General features: G+C 36.6%; 1 protein-coding gene across 1 annotated transcript; it reads right to left on the bottom strand.

Moving 5' to 3' along the window:
* Nucleotides 1–11,703: 11,703 nt before the first annotated feature.
* On the bottom strand, nucleotides 11,704–15,071 carry LOC147388475 (uncharacterized). The gene is made up of 3 exons (XM_086418261.1): nucleotides 12,806–15,071; nucleotides 11,772–12,711; nucleotides 11,704–11,710 (listed from the first exon to the last, which is right to left on the bottom strand). Exons 1-3 carry the CDS (start codon nucleotides 15,069–15,071, stop codon nucleotides 11,704–11,706), a joined length of 3,213 nt encoding a protein of 1,070 aa, XP_086274387.1.
* Nucleotides 15,072–15,900: the final 829 nt, after the last annotated feature.

The following is a 15,900-nucleotide window of genomic DNA, read 5'->3' as shown; positions in this document are numbered from 1 at the left end:
CCATTCCAAAACTTCTAGCTCCAGTTTACAAGTTGAAAAATCGTGGACCGTCCATTTTTTGTAAACCATTTTTTATGGGGTTAGAAGTTTTGGAATGAGCTGATTTTTGGTGATGATGATCTCCTCACCATAAAGATCATCCTCACCAAAAATCAGCCCATTCCAAAACCTCTAACCCATGTTTTGAAAATGTTTTGCCAAAATGTTTGTCAAAATGTTTGTTGCTGAACATTTCCCTATATATATATAGGGTCGGTTCCGTAGACACATAAAGCTACTCATAAAGGTTCGGAATGGGTTGATTTTTTGTGAAGATGATCTCTGTGGTGAGGGGATCATGCTTGCAAAAAATCATTCAATTCCAAAACTTCTAACCCCAACAAAAGTGATTTATTAAAATTGGACGGTCTAAAATTTTTCAACTTGTAAATATGGAGTTAGAAGTTTCATAATGAGCTGATTTTTGGTAATCGTGAAGTTGGATTTGTATCCAGTCATTTGAAGGATTCATTTTAAAATAGAGGGCCGTAAATTGGGTGAAGCTTACGCGTTTCATTTAAGAAATTTGGGGTTATTTTGATATTTTTGTTCGTTTGTCATTTTTATCTTTTTGGAGTAGGTTGGTAAAGTCATTAGTCAGGGGACGATTATACATCTGAAATCAAAGAGGCTATTATAGACAGAATAATGATTTTTTGACATCTGATATCACAAAACTGTAAATCATTTGCCTCGGGATACACAAAATCACAAATATTTTGTGTATCCTGAAGCAAATGATATACAATTATGTGATGGGGGCGTACGTCAATGGGGAGGCGTTAGATTATCACGATTCTTTTAGAAACACCCCACTGTAAAATTGGTGATATTAGGTTTACCCTTTTGCAAAATGCAAGATTAGATTTACACCCCTAGACCATAAGTCAACATTTGTTTTTTTTCATTTTATTTTATGATTTAACAATGAAATTTTTATAAGAGGGTAGGCCTATTCTTGCCTTTTTGCAGGGGATTAACCTAATATCACCAATTTTACTGGGAAGTGTCTCTGGAATACCTAAAAAATTAATCTAATGAACTAGATAAGACAAAAAAAATAGTTACGATGTGTTGACACTTTGACTAAATGAATATAGTACAAAACATCGATCTTACATATGTCACTCTCATGCAGACTCTTTGTCGACCTCAAAATTGTACTTCATATCACACTTTCTTGATGTAGAAGCGTATAGGAGCCATAGATACTTTTCATTGAGATCCATATGAAAAAGCATCTATCATTCCTACACACTTTCACATAAGGAAAGTGCAATTTGAGATACAATCTTACAGTCACTCCAACACGACTCTAAACAAAAATATCAACTAATCAAAATTGAATATGTGTCACTAAGAAATAGGCGTAAAAAATGATTTACGAAATTATATCAAGCAAAATGAGGTTGATGGTTAAACAAGATGGCCACAAAGAATCCAATAGACAAATTTGTCTCTATGATCCACATAAACCATGTGGCCTGAATTATCCACATTCTCCATAGATCAGTATCACATATATTAAATGGTGAGTGTGCGAGCAATTATTAAGGCCCTATTTGATAACACTGCCAGTTTTTTTAGCATTGCTGTAAAAAAGCGCAGTGATCAAAATTAAAATTATGATTAAAAATTATTGTGTTGTATACAAAATTGTTGTTTTATGTTTGATTAAAATAGTTGCAACTATTAGATTATGATAAATCGACGAAAATATCTTTACCTATAAATTATGAAACTTATAGTTATTTTTACCGGATCAAGCAAAATAAATTAAATAAATAATATTAAATTATAATTAAATAAGTAAAATAAAAGATAATGAATTAAAAATTATCTAAATATTAGTACATTATAGCTAAACATACTTCAAAATTTCGATAGTACCTCATCTATACCACACTAAAATCAAAGGATTTAAGTTTTTTTTTTTTGGTCTTTTCCTTCGAAACCAAAATGAAATTGAAGGGTTCAAGTAATTTTTTCGTTTTATCCTTCAAAGCCAAATTGAAATCGAAGGATTTAAGATTTTTATTTATTTTTCCCTTCAAAACTAAACTAAAATTGAAGGATTCAAGTAATTTTTTCGAGTTAAACCGAACTGAGATCAGATTTAATCAATTATTGTCCCTATTTATTTTCAATTATTATTGTAATAAAAAATAAGTTTGATCATGAATATTCTTTTTTTTTTTTTTTTTAATTCTTAATTCTAAGTTTGACAAAAACTTAAAATTAATTTTTACTTATTTTCATTGGTGGATTTATTTATTTTATATATTTAAATTGGTGTAACAAGTAAAGTTGGGATGCCAATAGTAAACTTTATATACTAACTTGGAGTTTAATAAGTAAAGTTGGGTTGCCAATAGTGAGTTTATTATTTTTTATTTTTGTGAGTAGTTAATTAAAGACATGAATAGTGATTTAGAGGTTGGGAGCCGTCGGAACCATGACTAGTAGAGATATGAATGGCAAGTTTATTATTTTTTATTATGTAAATAGTGAATTAGAGACATTAATAGTGAATTAACGAGAGACTATACCAAACTAGAGACAAAAAAGTCGAGTCGATGACCTCAAAAGCATACCACAAGAGTAAGTGAGAATCGAAATACTAAAATTGAAAGGCATTATTGACCTTTCACATTCAAGAAAAATTGTTTATTTTATACTTCCTACATATATGTAAATCATCTCTTTAGATGATTGGTGTAATCGTTGTTGATGATCTCAAAAACTTACATCAATATGTTATCTAACGGATTATGGCGATCCAAACCAATTTTTGAAACCCGCAAGAGTACTAAAAGTGTTGTCTTAAGCGTTATCAAAGACTCACTAATATATTGGTGCGCAGTTGTAGTAATCGATTGAATCACTTTTATAAACAAAATATATACATGCACATGTCATCTAATCAAAGTCAAAGACGACATGTCATCAAATTATAGACAAAAAAAAAAAAAAGATTTTTAAAATTATATTAAGCAAAAATGACGTAGACGGATAGACAGGATGACGAAAAAGATTTCAAGAGATAGATTTGTCATGCTATCCCTATGATCTACGTAATCCATGTAGTTCGAATAATTCTTGTGACCTAAATAATTCACATTTGTCCAAGATCAATGTGGCTATATTAACAATAAAAAAATCTTATCTAATCAGAACCAATACGTATCACCAAAATATATATAAAAAATTGATTTACAAAATTATATCAAGCAAAATGAAGTAGATACTATTGAAAATTCCGATTCTAGTTTGTTGAAACAATAAATTATAAGTAATAGTATAATATAACCAACTTGAAGAAATTGGAAGAACTTATCGATGACTAAGGCACAAAGAAGTCGCTGTCCTTAAAATCAATTTCGCTTCTTATGAATGAATCTTCAATGCAGTCAGTCTCAAGTGTTTAGTTTCCAAGATTCAACTTGATCTCAGTTCGCCCCCTTATGAATTTTTTTTACAACTCTTATAACTAATAAAGCAAAGAGAATCTTTTTGATTTTTAACTCATACAAAAAAGGAAAAAACTCTTTTAATTTATGTTTCACCAAAAAAAGAAAAATTCTACTCTTTACAAGTAATACTCAAGTGGTCTTGAGTTCAAACCTTATTCTCAAAAATATATGAAATAAAAAACTATGACATGAAATAAGAATTATGAATTTTACAATAGATACACAAACAAGACAACCATAAAAAACTCAAGAGAATGTCCTAGTAATTCGCACAATCCACATCTTCGCATGACCTGCTTAATCCCCATCATCCATATATCAATGTGGCAAATACTACATGTTGATTGTGAGAGTAATTACAAATGTAGTGGTGTGCACTTAATTACCAAATCAAAAGTGTTGATTAACAAATCAATGTATCACTTTTATAGACATATAATATATACATGCAAATGTTTGCAGAGTCGTATTGGGGTGACCTCAAGATTGTATCTCATATTACACATCCTATCATGAAAGTGTGAAGGAACCCTAGATGTTTTTCATTGAGATACGAGTAAAAAAGCATATAGAGTTCCAACATACTTTCACATTATGATGTGCGACATGAGTTACAATCTTGAGGTGATTTAGGTTAGGAGAGGAGTAGAAAGGGATCTTCTCACCTTCCCAATGAGTTAGAAATATGGAAAATGCTAGAGTGACACAAATGGAAACACAAAGGTGATACAAATGATGTAGTGGTGGGCACATAACCATAGATGTTTTTTACTTGTATCTCACGGAAAAACATCTAGGGTTCTTCTGTACTCTCACATTAGGATGTGCGATACGAGTTACAATCTTGAGGTGACTTCAGCTAGGAGAGGAGTAGACTTAGAAATATGGAAAATGTTAGAATGACACAAATGGAAACACAAAGGCGATATAAATGATATAGTGGTGGGAGAAAGATTTTGTTAACAAATGAAATTTCTGTAAAACACTCTTCTCTCAACATAAGAGAAAGAGTCATAAACCTCTCTCGTATATATATAACATATTACAAGAGAATACATTTAGTTTGTTACTCTGAAACTAACTTTATAACAAAATCTTTAACAAACTCTTCTAACAGAATCCGTTAACTACAACCTTTTAGAACTCCAGCTGGATCCAAGTCATCATGATGAGCTGGACATGACTCACATGCTGACATGGATTTCTTATGGCTTTCATCCCCCCACAAGCTGAAGGGTCGTGGCACGATGCAAAGTCTGGACTTCAAAGAGTCGAATCTTGAGCTTGACAAATGCTTTGTAAGCAAGTCTGCTATGTGATCTTCTGTTGGAATATAGTAGAATTACAGCTTCTTTTTAAGGACTAAGTCTCGAACAAAATGAATATCTATTTCAATGTGCTTCGACCGAGCATGAAAAATCGGGTTGGCTACCATATAGCTTGAGCTGATGTTGGCAAACCATATAATAGGCACATCTCGTTGAGGGATACACAATTCTTGTAAAAGGGACAAAGTCCAGACAATCTCAGCTGCTGATATGGCAAGTCCCCTATATTCAGATTCAGTACTACTTCTAGAGACAACCTTTTGTTTTGTCGCAGACCAAGACACCAGATTATCGCCAAGAAACAAACAATATCCACTAGAGCTTCGTCTATCATCAGGAGTGGAAGCATAATCAGCATTAGCGTAGACTTGTATTTGAAGATGAGTAGAAGGGTGAAGTCTCAAGGCTTGGTGCATTGTACCTCGCAGATATCATAGAATCCGTTTGGCAGAAAACCAGTGTCGTTGATGGATTATGCATAAATTGACAAGCTCTGTTAACAACAAAAGCTATATCCGACCTGGTTAAAGTGATATATTGTAAGGCTCCGACTAAGCTTCTATACTTGGTTTGATCCTCAAAAGGCTCCCCATCATACTGAGACAAAGATTTACCAATAGCTCCTGGAGTTTTTGCTGGTTTACAGTCAAGCATCTTTGTTTTCTCAAGCAAGTCAACAATATATTTGGTTTGCGATAGATGAATAGAATGATCATCATAGATGACCTCGATGCCAAGAAAGTAGGCCAACTGACCAAGATCCCTCATTGCAAAAATAGAGTTTAGTTGGGTTATGAGGCCAGCAATCTGTGTGGTTGAGCTTCCAGTGATTAGAATATCGTCCACATACACCAAAACAACTAGTGTATCAGTTTGGCCAATCTTCGCAAACATGGAGCTATCTGACCTTGAACACAGGAATCCCCACTGTTGGAGAGCATGGCTTAGTTTGATAAACCAAGCACGTGGTGCTTGCTTCAAGCCATATAAAGCTTTTCGGAGTTTGCACAACTTGTGAGGGAAGTGCTGATGAGAAAACCCGGGTGGCTGAGACATGTACACAGTTTCCTCAAGATCGCCATTTAAGAAGGCATTTTGGACATCTATTTGCCTTATGTTCCATCCAAAATGAAGAGCAAGAGTTAAAACAATTTTAATCGTTGTTGGCTTCACCACAAGATTGAATGTATCAAAAAAATAAAGACCTTGGGTTTGATTATAGCCTTTTGCTACCAAACGGGCCTTATGCCGTTCTAAAGTCCCATCTACTTTGTATTTGAGCTTAAAAACCCATTTACACCCTATGATGTTGACATCGGAAGGAGGATCAACTAATTCCCATGTGTTGTTTCTTTGTAAAGCATTCATTTCCGTTTGCATTGCTGCTACCCAAGCAGGATCCTTCATAGCTTGCCTGATTGTGGTTGGCTCTTTTTGTCGTGTGGCGAGAAACAATTGTTTCTTTTTGACTATTCCATTTTGAGACCTGGTCACCATCTTACGTGGTGCTGCCATAGAAGCTAGGGGAAGAGTCTGTACATGTTGTTGGTTAGCTGATAAGGAATGATGACTTGTGGATGGAACAGAAGAAGTGGCAAGTTTTGATGGACCAATAATTAAGTGATCAGTAGAATGGGTCAGAATTGGAGCAGGTTGGGGTAGAGAAACAGGTCGTCACGAAGGAATAGAGACTAGAGCAGGTGTCAAAATAAACTTTGGTGTAACAAGATCAACTAGAGAAGATGGTGTGGCAAAAGGAAACTTGTTTTCATCAAAAACAACATGGCGTGTTATATAGACTCTTCCTGTTTGAAAGTCTAGACACAAATAGCCCTTATGAGCAATAGAATATCCAAGAAAAACACATTTAATGGACCTATATTGCAACTTGTGTTTATTGAATGGTCGAATACAAGGGAAGCATAAACACCTAAAGATTTTCAACATAGTGTAATCAGGTGTCTTATGTAAGAAAACAGAGTATGGAGAGGCAAAATCTAATACTTTAGTTGGCATTCTATTGATTAAATGAACAGTTGTTTGAAATGCATATAACCAAAATGTCAAAGGTAAAGACGCACGAGCCAAGAGAGCCAAACCTGTCTCTACTACATGTCTATGTTTTCTTTCCACTCTCCCATTTTGAGTAGAAATATAAGGGCATGAAAAACGATGAGCAATACCATTAGATTGAAGATAACAAGAAAACACCTTAAATTCTCCTCCATTGTCAGATAGAAGAGTTTTTATCTTACTATTAAACTGATTTTCAACCAGAGTTTTATACTGAATGAAGACTTGCAATGCTTGATCTCTAGTCTGCAGAGGAAAAAATCATGTGAATCGTGTACTGTCAACAACAAAGAGTAAGAAATATCTGGAGCCTGAAGTAGACAACACAAGGGTTGGCCCCTAGATATCAGTGTGGACAAGTTCTAAAGGAGAAAAAGCTCGAGAAGTTGATATATGGAATGGTAATCTGTGACTTTTAGCATGTTAACAAGAAGAACAAATCAAATTTTTATTCACTGAGCAAGAAATATTACAGCCACTTAGAACCTTTTGTACAATAGTAGGAGAGACATCTCCAAGACAATCATGCCAAACTGCAATGCTATCAGTAGAAATAGTAAAAGCTGAGACAGGGTCTTTATTCAAAAGAAAAGCACTATTATTCTCTGTATCTTGTGAACTGGTGACGGGTAGCTTATACAACATATTCTCAATCCTGCCTCGAGCTAGAGCCTGCTTTGAACGTTGATCCTTCGATCCATCACAATGAAATATTTGGGATAAAACTCAATCATAGAGTTATTGTCAGCACAAAGTTTAACAACACTAATTAGATTGGTAGAAAGAGAAGGCACATGATAAACCTTATTAAGAGAAAGAATTGTGGGATCAGAAACTATAAAAGCAGTACCATCATGGGAGATGGGAATTTGCTTACCATTATTAATAGTAACTCTTTCAATACTATTATAGGGAGTCGTATTCGAAAGAGTAACTGCATTTGGAGTCATATGATGGGTAGCTCTAGAGTCAAGATACCAAGAATCATCTGCAACAGTGTTAGGAGTAGCAACTAGTGCTGACATTTGACTCTGAGCTTGATTATTGTTAGTGGATTGTTGAACTTGAAAGGTAATATCAAACCTATGATAACAATTTTGAATAGTATGGCCAAATTTACGACAAAGTTGACATTGAGGCTTTGTATTATTGTTGTTGCCTCTTCCACCATGGCCTTCACGACCACCACGACTTCGACCTCTTTAGATATAATTCGAATTCCCCCCTTGTCTAGACCCTTGGTTTGATGGTTTCGGATATCCCTGATTATTCTTGCCATAGGTCTTTCCACCTGCATGTTGTTCTGAACAAAATTTGTAGATATTATTCCAGTATCATTAAATGAGTTTTGTTGTTCTAGACGATGTTCAAAAGTCAGAAGAAGACTATGAACAGCTTCAAGAGAGAGCTGGTTGTCTCTAGCACTTATTGAAGTAACCACAACATTATAATCAGCTCCTAATCCAACCAACAGATTCATAATTTGATCTTGTTCTGAAACAGATTCTCCTATTGCTGCAAGACTATCACAAAAACCTTTAATCTTCATAATAAACTCAATCATTGACATTGATTTTTTTCTTTGTTGTTTGCAACTGTAATCGCAGTTGCATAATTCGAGCTCACGAGGAAGATGAGAAAATTTTCTCAAGAATTCCAGGCAGATTGTGACGTGGTATGTCCAACAATCTGAGCCATAATCTCAGGAGTTAGAGAAGAATAGATCCAACTTAGGATTAACCTATCTTGTCTACGCCAAGTTACAAACTCTGGATTGATAGCTCCAGTAGTAGGAACAATTTTCTCAGGACAAACTGATAAACCTTTAATGAAATTCTCAAATCCATTTGCATAGATCCCATTATCCGTTTGTGATCTCCAAATGACATAGTTTGATTTATCAAGCTTAACAGGAAGAATATGATTAAAGAACTGCAAACTTGAAGCCGGAGCAAGAGAAGAAGAATGAGATGCTCCAATTGATTCTGAGAAGGAAGAGGAAGAGGTCAATCCAGATGCAGAGGTCGACATGAAAGCTTAAAAAAAATTGGTTTCCAGGAAATTAGCAAGAAAACGGAAAAAACTAAGCTCTCATACCAAGAAAGATTTTGTAAACAAATGAAATTTCTGTAAAACACTCTTCTCTCAACATAAGAGAAAGAATCATAAACCTCCCTCATATATATATAACATATTACAAGAGAATACATTTAGTTTGTTACTCTGAAACTAACTTTATAACAAAATCTATAACAAACTCTTCTAACAGAATCAGTTAACTACAGCCTTCTAGAACTCCAGCTAGATCCAAGTCATCATGATGAGCTGGAAATAACTCACATGCTGACATGGATTTCTTATGGTTTCAGTGGGCATATAACCGTAGATGTTTTTTTTACTTATAGCTCACGGAAAAACATCTACGGTAATATGCACAATACTTACGTCATTGTGTCACCTTTGTGTCATCCCAGCGCGACTCAAGAAATATTGAAGGGTGAGGATCCCAACATGAAGGGTAGGTGAGGTTAAAACATTCACGAGGTTGAAACGGACAAGAAGAGTACACCACGTGGCAATTATAACATCTTTATCAAAACTTGATGGAGATGTCCTTATCGTTGAATTTTCCCATTGAAATAGTGGGTGGTATATATACATATACGTATTTGGACAGCTGATGCCCTCGCCAATCGCCATTCTCTCTCTGTTTAGGTAGGGAAATTGTGCGATCCACCTTCAACGATTATAGGGTTCTTGAATTCTTCGACTTGCGATCGAATCAGAGCAAGAGATCTGTAATTGTTTTGGTTTGAGATCAGCAAAATCATGACTTACGCATCTCATTTGTTGCGCCACTCTAGAAAGGTATTCGATCCTTCCAATTCATTCTTAGTTTCTCCTTTTTAATTTGTTGTTCTTTTTGTTTTTGTTGTTGTTGTTGTTGTTGTTGTTGTTGTTGTAATCTTACAACATTTATGATAATTTTAACTGTAAATTTGTTAAATTTCAGAAGAAAATAATCTTTCCCCAGAACTTTGTTTTTTGAGCGATTATTTTCACTGTTTGATCTATAAAGGGAACTCATTTCGAATTGCTAACCTGACTTCGTTATTTGTTGGATTAATAATGGACTTTAATTGAAAGAAAATGAGAAATTAAGAAACCTAGTTCATAACACGCTAGGATTGTTTACCTATATATATATATATATATATTTACTGTACTTGGTATTGTTTGATCAACAATTTAATCGTTGGTGTTCGCTAGGTTATGATTGTGACGAAAAATGACAAGAAAATGGCTGTTGTCAAAATGAAAAGGAAAAAAAAAAAATACTACTTTGATTAGGTTCATTCGAACTTAGGCTACTTTTGGATGGGGGTGAAAGATTCTCTAAACCATGCAAAGAGGTGTAAAGCTTGTCAATTTCATGGAGATTACATTCGTCAACCACCGGAGCCATTGCATCATACAATCGCATCTTGGCCCTTTGACGGGTGGGGACTTGATGTCGTTGGACCACTCCCAAAATCTTCAAGGCAACATCTCTATATCCTCGCCGCAACAGATTACTTTTCTAAGTGGGCTGAAGCAGTTCCCCTTCGAGAGGTCAAGAAAGAAACGGTAGTCGATTTCGTCAAAAGTAATATCGTCTTCCGTTACGGCATTACACGATATATCATGACAGATAATGGGAAATCTTTTAGCAATGCTGATGGATCAATTCTGCATAAGTTTAACATTAAGCAGAGATGTTCTACAATGTACAATGCTGCAGCCAATGGACTCGCCGAAGCCTTCAACAAAACTCTCTGCAAACTTCTTGAGAAAGTTGTCTCAAAATCTAAAAAAGATTGGCATGAACGAATTGGAGAAGCACTATGGGCATACAGAACCTCATACCGTACCTCCACACAAGCCACACCTTACTCATTGGTTTATGGAGTTGAAGCCGTTCTCCCACTGGAACGACAAATACCTTCATTAAGGATTGCGATTCAAGAAGGTTTGACCTGCGATGATAATGCTAAGTTACGTCTGGCTGAACTTGAAGCATTGGACGAAAAAAGATTGAAAGCACAACAACGGCTAGAATGTTTCCAAGCCCGTCTGTCACGTGCATTCAATAAGAAAGTTCGACCACGTTCTTTTCAAGTTGGCAATTTAGTCCTTGCTGTACAACGACCAATCATCCTCTCACACCGTTCTGGAAAGAAGTTTGATCCGAAATGGGATGGGCATCATGTAGTAAAATAAGTATACACTAATGGTGCATATCTTCTTTTAACACCAGAAGGGTTACGTCTTGGCCCAATTAATGGCAAATTCCTCAAAAGATACTATGCTTGAAAGAATACGCTCCCCAGCACGAGCCTAAACTGTTTGACAATGCTCCCCAGCACGAGCCTAAACTGTTTGACAACGCTCCCCAGCACGAGCCTAAACTGTTTGACAATGCTCCTCGGCACGAGCGTAAACTGTTTAGCAATGCTCATTATCGTACGAGTTTAAACTACATGATACTCCTGACCCGCATGAGTTAAAACTGTGAGTCCAAAAAAAAAAAAAAAAGAATTGAGCTCGCTAGATTGAAAACCCGAGAGGGCGGTCTAGGCAAAACTTAGAGCATCCATCTGAACTACGTTATGGTTTGATCCCGTTTTTGGGTACGTAGGCAGCCTGTAAAGTTACTTCAGGTTCAACCCACAAAAAAAAAAAAGATATACTCGTATAAGGAAAAAGGGAATTTTATTAATTTCAAATGAAGTGAACAATGATATAATTTCCTAAGTCCTATACATTAAAAAATAAATAAATAAATAAAACTTAATATAAAGAAGTAAGGTTCCAAAACTTCTTCTTCAAAGACTCTCTCTCGGCTTCGCAAGCAGCTATTTCATCATCATCAATGATTGGAGCATTAGATAAGCGAGTACACTCCGCTTCAACAGTAAGTAGAGCCTCCTCATCTTCCTGAACTTGAGTATTAAGAGATTCTTTAGAAGTAGCGACCTGTGGTAGCATTTCTCTGATTTGAGTCAACTCGATTTCTATCTCAACTTCTCGTTTAGTCAGTTCAACTTCTTTATCTTTAACTTCAGTCAGTTGCGTACGTAAACTATCCACTGATTGACGTTTTAGTTGAGCTTCCTGATCCAAGACAGATAGCTGAAGATCCCTATCATCTGCTGACAAAGATGATAAAGCCTTCTCTCGTCTTGAAAGATACGCTTCTACTCCAGTTATAAGTGATTCGAAGAAGTTAGCAAAAGGCATAGGATCAGTTCTGAAAGCATTCTTGAGAGAAGAGATGATGGCCGGCATATGAAGTGATTGCCATTCTCTTAGGTTGGAAAAGCCAATATTGAGCATCAACTCAACCCTAGATCGAAGGAATTCATCACGAGCTCTATGTAATGCTTGTTGAACGCATAAGTCGATGTCACTATCATGTAAAGAAGCTTGTCGAGTTTGGGTAGAAATAGTAAGCATTCCACGTGACTTCGGAACAATCACAGATGAATCAACCAACTTATTAGAAGTAGGTAAAGCCAATGCGATAGGAGCCGTATGTGTAGTTGAAGTTGATGAAATGCCATGAGAATTTTGACGAGGACATGAAGAAACCTCATCCCCATCACTCTTTGAGGGGTCTTCAGTAGCAATCAATTCCGAAAGCCCTCTACTAAGATGACTGACATTCAAAACATCTCCCATACCCGAGAAGGCAGGGAAGATTGGAAAATCTTCTGAGGCGAACAAATCGGCAATGGAATGTATATTGGTTGATGATTCTGCGAGATCAATTAAATCACAAAAGATTATACATTTAAAAAAAAAAAAAAAAACATGAAATTTCTAAGAAAGGAAAAAAGTGTGTAAAGTTACCTTTCCTAGGAGACACATCATTCTCAGCTTCAGCTTCTTGCCTATCCGGAGTCACACTCGTATCTTTAGGCTTAGTCTGAACAACAGGCTTCAAAGAACTAACGGGACTTGATTTATGAACAACTTGTTCTACATCTACCCCAAGAATGCTGGCCTGTTCTGTTCGAGTAGTCGTTGGAGTCGACAGTATTTTTTTGAAACGCAATTTCAATCTACGTTCTGCAATGACATTTTGCGTATCATCAATGCTAGTGTGTTCTATTCTTCTTTTTCGAGAAGGTTTTTGCGTGACAAGCAAAGCACGACGTGCCTCACGATCTTCAAATCCTTTTCTTTCATCAAAATTAAAGTTCGGAACGGAGACGCTATCTTCAAGAAGACGAAAATTAAGGGCATCCAAATGAGGTAGTACATCTTGAACCCACCAATCCCTATAACTCTTATCAAATTGTCGGTTCATGTCTTGCACTTTTGGAGGAATAAAAAAATTGACTCGACTTTTGGTCTGAGTCAAAGACAACCATAAACTGTATAACTCTATCCCATCCACGGATCTTGTGAAAGGAATCGGAGTTCCAGGGATACGTTGACGAAAGCCTTGTTGACGAGCAAACCTGTGAGGGCTATACATTTCCACCTCGTAAACATCACCATATCGAAACATAACAAATCCAGGACGACAGCTTATCATGAAAGCTTGAATTTCAGAAGGATCATCACCATCATCAGTCCGCATCCTTCTATGACCTTTTGGCGGCCAAATCTCTTCCGGATACCATTTAAAATCACTAGAATCCATGGTTCTTATCAGATTCCTTGCATCTTTAGCACTATCTTCCCAATAAAAGTATGAGTTGGAAACACCAGCTGTGCGAACCAAATACGGAGGTCCAAAGTCAGCATCAATGCTACCAAATACTCCCCGAGGAAAATGAAGTCCAACCCACCCAAATAAGTAATGAAGGGGACAATAACTCGTGGAGGCACCTACAACTTTCTGTGTTTTCATACCCCAATAAGTCTGAGTTAGACCTTTGTATAAACAACACAGAAGTGGAGGTACCAAGCTGAACGTAGTACCTCGGGCCATCAATGCTGCCACCTTGAAAGTACCTGGACGAATAACATCACCATTCTCACAAGGGAGAATAAAACGACACAACCACAATGAGAGGTATGCAGCTGTCATAGCTTCATCTTCAACATTCTGATTTGCAAGAAAACCGAGCCTGATAAATGGATTTTCTCCCTCCTTACGACCCCCCTTAGCCAAAGAAACTCGAGAAGAAAAGGGTCTTTGTAATTTTGTTCTAGGGTATTGACGGCCATTACGATTAATGTAGAACGATTTTGCCCTTTCTTTATACTCTACTGTCAGACGAGGATTAGAAATTCGTTCAGCTTTAACGTACCAGAAATCAAGCCACTCACTGTGACTAACATAGTCACTCCCTTTTTCAAGAATCAGTAAAGTATATGCCTTGAACAGATACTGACAGGAAAGAGGAAGCCCTGAAATACCGTTGCAACCCATGAGTTCATTGAGACTGGGTACTACTTCTTCATAATACTCACCGGTGATAGAAAGCCCAGAAATCTTTTGCATTTCCCATAAAGAAATGCCAACTTCCCCACGACCTGTCACAAAAGTATTGGTTTCAGGACACCAAAACTCACACAAAGCCCGGTACATACCGTTAGGACGACTGTACTCCTTACTAGCTGCAAATATAGCTTCACCAAGGGAAGCTGTCGACTTTCTGCTTTGTAGTTTATGGCTCACGTCCAAACTCCAGTCCCAAAAACCACTGAGATATCGAATGTCGCCTCGAGGTTCAATATCCGAACCCCATCGAGTGAAACGTTGCATGATTTTCTGTGCCAAAACAGCCTGTGGACAATTAAGAGTTCGATCATGATGTGGAGGATGACATAAAGATGGCTGACGCTCCGTATCAATATCATCTCCAGGAAGTAGGTCAACCGTTGAAGGATATTCACTCAAAGCTGCCAAATCAAGTGATGTGTCCCTTTCTGTATCATGTGCCTTCAAAGGACCAGTCATCGGTGTGTGCACTGCAAGTTTCAGCTCCATAGATGAAATATTTCCTCCTTTTGAATGACCAGATATCATAACATGGGGAAAACAAAGCCATTTTCCTTTCTGAGAAGGATCTGCATGGTCATCTACCCAACCTTCACGCGGTAAGCTTCGTTTGGAACGATTCTTATTCCTTAAACCTTTGGAAAGGGTGTTCCTAGCCATCTCTGCGAAATTTCAATGAAAAAGAAAAGAATAAACACATTTATTCAAAAAAAAAAAAAAGTCTTACTAGGTACTAGTGTCACATTGACTAAAAGTATATAAGAGTATGAATAAAAATCCATCATGTTCAATAGTGCTATGGCGCTAGAGGTTAGCCAATTGACGTTTGTCCACTAGTTGACATTGTCCACTCTTAAGCACTAATGATAAATGACTGCTTTAGAGCTTGACCAACTAACTGGACAAATAGATCGTCGCATGATTCTTCTACTTGAACAAATCCTGCTTCAAGTAATTTTTCAAGCCAATTGACGTTTGTCAGCCAGTTGACATTGTCACCTCTTAAGCACTACTGATGAACAGCTATGCTAGAGATTGGCCAACCGGCTGGACAAATAGCTCGTCGCATGGTTCTTCTGTATGAACAAATCTTACTTCAAGTGATTCTTTAGCCAATTGACGTTTGTTAACCGATTGACATTGTCCATTCTTAAGCATTATTGATGAACAATTGTTTTAGAGATTAGTCAATTAGTTGGACAAATGGATCGTCGCATGGTTCTTCTGTTTGAACAAATCCTGCTTCAAGTAATTTTTCTAGCCAATTGACGTTTGTCAGCCAGTTAACGTTGTCACCTCCTAAGCACTACTGATGAACAGCTATGCTAGAGATTGGCCAACTAGCTGGACAAATAGATCGTCGCATGGTTCTTCTTTTTGAACAAATCCTGCTTCAAGTAATTTTTCTAGCCAATTGACGTTTGTCAGCCAGTTGACGTTGTCACCTCCTAAGCACTACTGATGAACAGCTATGCTAGAGATTGGCCAA

Source organism: Akebia trifoliata, chromosome 12, assembly GCF_017979445.1.
Source record: "Akebia trifoliata isolate Shusen 1 chromosome 12, ASM1797944v1, whole genome shotgun sequence".
NCBI lineage: Eukaryota > Viridiplantae > Streptophyta > Magnoliopsida > Ranunculales > Lardizabalaceae > Akebia > Akebia trifoliata.
This window is presented reverse-complemented; position numbering and strand designations above follow the sequence as displayed.